At 56.4% G+C, this 7,100-nt stretch overlaps 1 protein-coding gene across 1 annotated transcript in view; it reads right to left on the reverse strand.

The window, feature by feature from the left end:
* Nucleotides 1-1,790: 1,790 nt before the first annotated feature.
* Nucleotides 1,791-7,100, reverse strand: part of SETDB1 (SET domain, bifurcated 1) — a 15,926-nt gene continuing 10,616 nt past the window's right edge. The window contains exons 15-21 of the mRNA XM_010285049.1: nt 7,089-7,100; nt 5,603-6,219; nt 4,552-4,824; nt 3,724-3,889; nt 3,039-3,250; nt 2,481-2,569; nt 1,791-1,908 (exon numbers count right to left, since the gene is read on the reverse strand). The exon at nt 7,089-7,100 is cut by the window's right edge and continues 197 nt beyond it. Coding sequence (XP_010283351.1) covers nt 1,791-1,908; nt 2,481-2,569; nt 3,039-3,250; nt 3,724-3,889; nt 4,552-4,824; nt 5,603-6,219; nt 7,089-7,100 — 1,487 coding nt within the window. The remainder of the gene's footprint in view (nt 1,909-2,480; nt 2,570-3,038; nt 3,251-3,723; nt 3,890-4,551; nt 4,825-5,602; nt 6,220-7,088) is intronic.

Raw genomic sequence — 7,100 nt, forward strand, 5'->3', positions numbered from 1 at the left:
CCCCTGTGGGGCTTTGGGGGTGATTGCTTTGGCCCAGCTCCCTTTGGGCAGTGCTGAAAGTGGGCAGATTTGAGTATTTTGATATTTTATATTTTTTTTCCCCTCCCTGAAAGCTCTCCACGTCTTCCAAACCAGCCCGAGGAGCCGCTGCCAGAGGAGCGGCCGCCCTCCTCGCCCTCCTGGGATGACAAAGCTGCTATTCAGGTGAACGCTAAGGATGGAACTGGAGCTCGCGGAGGTCCTAGAAAGGTGGTTTGTTTGGTTTTTTTTAATTTAAAAAAAAGGTTATTTAGCATGGGAGAAAAAAAAGCCTCCCTTGTGTGAGCGCAGAGTTGCATGAGCTGGGTGCTGGTGTCGGTTTGGGTGCCTGAGGGATGGGGGTGGCGGCTGGAACCCCCGTTTTGCTGCTCCAGCTCCCCCAGATGGGGCTGTGCCCTTCAGCCGGTGGGCGACGTGATTGCAATTTGTAAAAATCTGCCTCTCTCAGCCCACGTTCACGGTGGTTTATGGAACCCTTGGGACGTGCAGCTACAAGCCCGGCCCCCAATGAAGCCAAACCCCAACACTTGACATTGCGCATTGCTGCCGGGGGAGAAAAAATAAAAACGAGCGAGTTTGACTTGCGGAGCCGCCGTTCGGGTTGGGCCGCGTCCGCGGCTATGGCCGCCTGCGCCAGCTCTGCCCTTCCCCGCCCCCAGCTGCAGGTGCCCGAATCGAGTTTGGTTTGACTGAGTCAAGTTCAAGGCTGTCTCAACTGCAACTTCAGTGTGCTATTTTTAAGCCGAAGTCTGTATTTTCAGCCTACGGTTGTATCCTAGGACGGAGGGAGAAGGCAGCCAGCATCAATCTGCTCCCGAGCAAGGAGCGTTCACCCAGCTTTGCTGTAGTTTTAACAAGTGGAGGATTTAATGAGTATTTGTTCTGCTAGAAGGAAGGAGAGGTGAAACTGCCTGGGGGAAGCTTTTTGCCCTCCCTGTGCCAGTGCACATCTTAACCTGCCCGGGCCCATCTGCCTCTGGCAGTTTTCCTGCAAGCCCTGTGGAAACAAGGCTGAAGGAAGAGGTTAAATCCTGCTCCTTCAGGGTTTCTTCTGCTGTGTCTAAAGTTCAGGGGGATTTTTTTTTTTAATAGAAAAACATACTTTATTGCTTTTTAACAATGAAAAGATTCTTTACAACATATCACAGTTGAAGACAGATGCGCTTTTTTTTCCTCCCACTTAAATTCACGTCACGGCTATAAATCCAGATTGGGCTTATCTCCACCATCCTCGCTCCCTCCCAGTGCGGTCCCAAGACCGCAGGGACACCAATGGCTCGGTCCCAACCATGAAGTGCTTCCCTGGAGTCTTCCTGCTGGAAAACTGGCAGCAGCACCAGCGGGAGCTGTAGCTGCCCAGGGCTTTGTGTCTTAAATTGGGTAGAGAGCTGGAAGAGAGCAGGAACAGCTGCTTGCTGGCAGCTCAGGCAGGTAACGGCTTGGTAACGTCCTTTCCTGCGGCACTGAAGGAGAGATCGTCCTCTCGCAGGGTGACCGTAGGCCCTGGGACGTGGTAGAAGCAAAACTCACAGCATCAGGTTGGGCCATGGCCCCCCTACCGCAGCCGTCCCGCGTGCACCAGGTTAGGTTTCTGTTCCGTGTCCATCTGCCACTGGAATTGTCAAGTGAACGGCTTTCTAATGGTTACGACTAAACAACCACCTCTTGAGAAGACGCTTTACCCTCGCAAAGGGAAAGCCAGCACCAGGCCTGCGGCTCAGAGGGATCCTCTGCTGGGAGCACGGGTGGGCTCACAGCAGCCGCCCTCGGCACTCGATAGCCCCGCAGCAGCACAGCAGCTCTTTGCCTTCCACACTGCCCACTTCGTAGTTGTAATCCCACGTCAGCTCTGTGCCAGCTCGTATCCTCCTGGGGAAAAAAAAAGCACAGGCTGGGAGAAGAGGCCATTCCAACACAGAGGATAAGCTGGACCTCCTGCTAGCAGAGAGCGACGCTTGTATATGAGCTCTCCGGACAGTGCGGCGCAGTCCAGCTTCCCCTGGGGCAAGGGTGAAGCAGGCAGCGCAGCTGCCTTTGGCTCCACAAGCGAGCAAAGGGACAAAGTTCCCCAATGAATCACTCCCGTGGGGCTTCACGGAGGAGACGCTGCACTCGCGGTGCCCAAGAGGCACGTGGCAGGGATTCACCGCCGCCCGGCACTGCCTGCAAGGTTCGTGACTCCAACAAGCTGGGCAGCCAGCTGCTCCCTCCTTAGCTCTCCCCTTTGGAAAGGTCTAGAACTGATGCAAATCGCACCAGAATCTCCAGCACAGAAGAGAGATCCTCACCCAACTCAGCTCCAAGCTTCTCCCCGCTCAGGCTGGTGTGAAACCAGGGTCAGCGGGTAGCAGGACTAGGAAACGCCCAGCCCGCACTGGTCGCGCAGGGTCCAACCAAGCCCCGTGAACTGGCAGCCCTTCCCCACGCGCGCCACGACTCACTTGCTGGCGAAGAAGGCGACCCAGGGGAAGCGGAGGTCGTGCGTGTCCACAAAAACGTTCTGCACGAAGAGGTTAGGGCTGCAGCTATGCTGTAAGGGGAGCGGAGACAAACGCGGTGAGCAAGTTCCTGCGTCAGGAGGGATGCGAAGCGGCCCACAGTAAACACAAGCCTTTATAAACAAGCGGCGTTCCCGATTTGTCCGCTGAGCCCAGCGGAAGCCTGCCGAAATGGGACACGCTCCCTCCCCTGCCTGCACAAGCAGGGATGAGTCATAAGATCCACGCTCACAAAGGTAACGGCCCTGGAAGGACTGACTGAGCCATCCTGCTCGCCACGCGTCACGGGGCCGGAGCAGCTGCCTTATTTCAGTCGGAGGGGGTGGATCATCCTCCTAGTCCTGCTCTTTGCCCATGGTTTTTTTTTTTTTTTACTGTATTTATCTAGTCTTGGGGAGGAACAGGCCACTGTAAGGAGAGGTCATCCCAGCTATGTCCCTCTCCCTGCTCGGCTGCCAAGGGCCGTTCCCCTTTTGTCCCCTGCCAAGGGCTGTGACTCACGTTGAGGTAGCGGCCCAGGTTCCCTTCCAGCTTGGCATCGATGATATAACAGGACTCTTCTCCGTCGTAGAACTGACGGGTGGTTCTGTGGACGGGCGCGCTCTCGCCCTTGTCGGCCGCGGCCATGTTTGTTGACTTGATGGCGATGCCGTGAGTCGATTTCAGGGCAAAGCCTCGGGTGGATTTCACCGCCACTTGCCTCTTGACGGGACCTGCCGCGAGAGAAGACGACACCCTGCCGCCTGCTCTCCCCACCTTCCAGAAGAGGAACCCCACAGTAGTGCTGCTGGCCCAAGACGCTCTCCTCTCTCACATGGGGGTAATCAGTAAAGCCCTCAGGGACCCCTTAGATCTAAAATATTGCCCTGGGAGGGCTCCTGGGAGCTCTCTGCTTGACCCAGCGGATACCTGGAGACCCTCCATACTAAGTCTTGCAGCTGCTTTTTCTCAGATAATCCACCAATACCTAGTACTTGAGGACTGGGTTTTGCAGCACCCAGCACACAGGGAAGCTTCAGACTCCGGTCGTTAGACGTAGCTCAGAGGTGCTTGGAGCAGGACACACCACGCTCTCAGCTGCTCCATCCTCATCAGCCCTTTTTGGTGGTTTCTGGCCAAAATTTCTTGCTGTACCTCTGTACCTTCCACACTCAGCCCTTGTTCCTCCCCCAGCAGCTGTCCTCACCTGACCCAGACGAGGGGTTTTTCTTGTCGTCTCCTTCCTCCTCCTCAGAGCCCGAGGAAATGGTTTGGATGTCGTCGCTGTCGTTGGTGGTGCCCTGGGCCTGCCCCGCCACCGCCTGCCCGTTCTCCCCCTCGCTGTCGGTGCTGCTCGACAGGGTCAGCACGTCCTGTGAAAGGCATTAACGGCTCCTGAGCACAGCTTGGGTCAGGGAAGAACATGGCTCCAGCGCTTTCCAAGCGACATTCAGGGCTCCCTTTTTCCCCGGTAGTGGTTTGCTCTCTTTCAGCGGGACCTCCGTGCGCCAGGAAACCCTTTCGAAGTGGATCACACGTGTGGACACTGTGATCGGAGCTGGAGCGGGACAGAAACCCCGTCTCGCAGGCCAGTGTTTGAACCCGCAGTGGGGTTTTGGGGGCTGCTTAGTCCTGCAGCACCCAGGCTGCCGGAGACTCATGAGCCTGCACCGTTAGGTGCTCTGGGCTTCACCAGGAAGGGAGAAAACCCCAAAGACCATCCCCCAGGACGGCTTCCTAGACCCGGCTCTGCCCAGCAACGGGTCCCTGGTGTGCTGGGTATGCGAACCAAGGTGCTACATCCCCTTATAACACGTGGCCCAAATACCAGGCTGTCCTCTGTTTTGGGGCTTTCTGAACCATGGAAGACCCCCACTGTCTGAAGGAAACCAACTGGTGCTCAACTGGGAGTGAAAGTGGCATGGAAACAGCCCAAAGTAAGGTTCAAGGTCTTCATCAAACCACTTTGGAGCTGTGGCAGAGCCAGGCCCACCCCTTCCAGCCCATGTCTGAAGCCCGAAGGATCACCGCTTACATCTGTGGTGGGCTGCGGGGCGAGAGAATGCCGTCTGCTCTGGAGCAGGGCGGTCTTGCTCGTTGGCCTCCGGATCCCTTCCAGTTTGGGAGGGCTCGGGTTGTAGCCGTACATCCTTCCCAAGTCGCTTAGCCTGCGGGGCGAGGACAAGAGCGGGTCACACTTGCATCTCCAGCGAGCCTTGGCCACTGGCAAGGCAGAGACGCAGCAGCTGAGGATGGCTGAGGGCTGGACAAGGCTGCTGTCTCCGAGCCCGAACTCTCCCAGCTCACTCTGGCAGCGGCAGTAATAGAGCGAAAGGGCAGCCCTAGAGCGGCAGCAACGCTTTCGGAGGCAAATTTGGAAATGAAAAGCAGGAAAATACAATTTAAGGAACCTTACCCAGGAATTTTGGCTGGATCCTCAGGTTCCTGCAGAGGGGAGAAGAACAGAAGATTAAAGCCTCTCCCTTTCGGAGCATTCTTCAGCCCTCCCGTGGGAATGCTGCCCAAACACCAGCCCAGGTGTGCGACGCCAGCCGTCCCCACCACTCAGCCTGACGCCCAGTCCAGGGCTGCTGCAAGTTATGACCACAGGTCTCCCACCCTCCACGCCCCAGGTCTCTGAGTCCCCTCTGCAGAGCAGGGGGTGGAGGGAGACCGCCTCCACCTCCCTGTTGTCCCCAGCCCTGCCTGAACGCTCTCCACACCACCTCAGGTACGCGGGCAGGCGGGGGCTCCCTCTCTCAGGGCTGCGCAGGCACGCGGCGCCCAGGGCAGGAGGGACGTTCAGCTCAGCTCATGCCGAACGACTTGTTTGTAGCCTCTTGTGCCACAGCTTCCCCCCAGGAAGGGGAAAGGCACCTCCCTGCCCCACCACAGTGGGCAAAGGCCAAGTAAACCGCGCAAGGAGACACCAAACAGCACCGCAGTCCACCTAGTCGTGTTGCGTGGGTAGAGAAGCCATTCGCGCAAGAGCACAGCTGAGGCATATCTCTGTGTCTCCGCTGCCTCCTCCAAGCCCCCAAGGCAGGGGGAAATACTCATCTCCCAGTCCCACAGCCCTCCCTTACGTCCTTCTTTGATGCCTTTGACTCTCCATCCAGGTCACCCAGGGCAGAAGCGGAGGCTTTCTCTCTCTCACCAGGCAGCTCCGTTTTGCCGGCCTTGGCTTCGCCGCCTTCGCTCATCTTGAAGGAGGAGGCGCTGTCGTTGTCCTGGAAGCCGTCAGACATGCTGTTGGAGCTCAGCCACGAGGCCACCTTGTTCTTGGAGGTCTCCTCCGACACTGGCAGCTTACAGGAGGCAGCCACTGCCGTCTCATCATGGCTAATTTGCCGGGTGAGCCCCGAGTCCTTGGAGGCCGTCTCCGACAGCCCGTTCTCCTTCTGGCCCCGTGTCTGCCGTCGCGTGGCATAGCTGCGCCACACCGAGCTGGTGCTGAAGTCCTCGTCCTTGCAGAAGTTGTCATCAGAACTGTCCTCGTTGGACTCCTCCTGCTCCTCAGTGCCTGTGTTTTCCTCCTCTTCATCCTTGAGGTCCACCCCGCTGCTGTCAGAAGAGCATTTTGCGTCGCTCTCATAGCCCTCCTTGAAGTTCTCCACGCTCTCAATGTGATCCAGGTTTGCAAAATATTCATCACCCATCTCTAAGCCCTCTTTGTCAGCAAAGTCATCTGTTAGGATTTTCCCTGGGGGTGGGGAATAGAAAACTAAGTGTGAGTTTTTCCGGAGATGACATTCCTACCCCATAAATCTTACCCTCCCCAGGTGTTCACTGAGGAGCAAACAGGACTGACATCACCAAAGCTGGGCTGGGAAAGGACAACATACTACCCCGATACTCAAGGTAATGAAAATCTGAAGCACGCGGCTGATCTAAAGTGGGCCCTTGCTAAAATCCAGGCTTCCATCCATCTCTAAAGAGCAATTCGAACAGGGTGACTGCTTTTCCTCCAACGGCCTGGAGGCAAGGGTGTAGCGCAGAGGCCATATTAAGGGCAAGAAACCAGAGCACCACAACTCAGGCAATACCCGTGGTTAGCTTCATTTCAGAATTAACGCAACCATGCTGCGCAACTTCTGCATTTTATGGGTTTGTGCCGATGTCCCAGCGACTGGTTCGGTGTAAACAGGAAGCAGGTATGTGTTGATTCACCCTCAGCGTGCAGAAGCGGCTCTGGGGATCCGAGCGCTTCTCTGGACACTGGCACTGCAGCCACACTGGTTTCTGCAGCATCTCAGTTCAGAGTTGGGCAAGGGAGGGGCATCAAAGTGCTGCAAGTTCATCATCTACGTTTTCGCCTTCCTGTCCCCTTAACAAGCACGGGAAGAGCTTCGCACCCTTCTGCTGGGTTTTTTATTTTGCGATAAACAAAGCCTAGATCTCAGGCCTGACACAAGCTTGACACAACCAGATCTTTTCCAATTCTTATTCCACCCCCTCCTTAACCAAAACTGAGCAGATTCATATCTGAATACACGTGACCACCGGGAAGGGCACTGGCTCAACAAAGGCGTCTCATTCACAGCACCCGTTTCAAAACTAAGAGGCTTCTACCTGCTTGTTCAG

The sequence above is a fragment of the Phaethon lepturus genome, unplaced genomic scaffold, assembly GCF_000687285.1.
Source record: "Phaethon lepturus isolate BGI_N335 unplaced genomic scaffold, ASM68728v1 scaffold30494, whole genome shotgun sequence".
NCBI lineage: Eukaryota > Metazoa > Chordata > Aves > Phaethontiformes > Phaethontidae > Phaethon > Phaethon lepturus.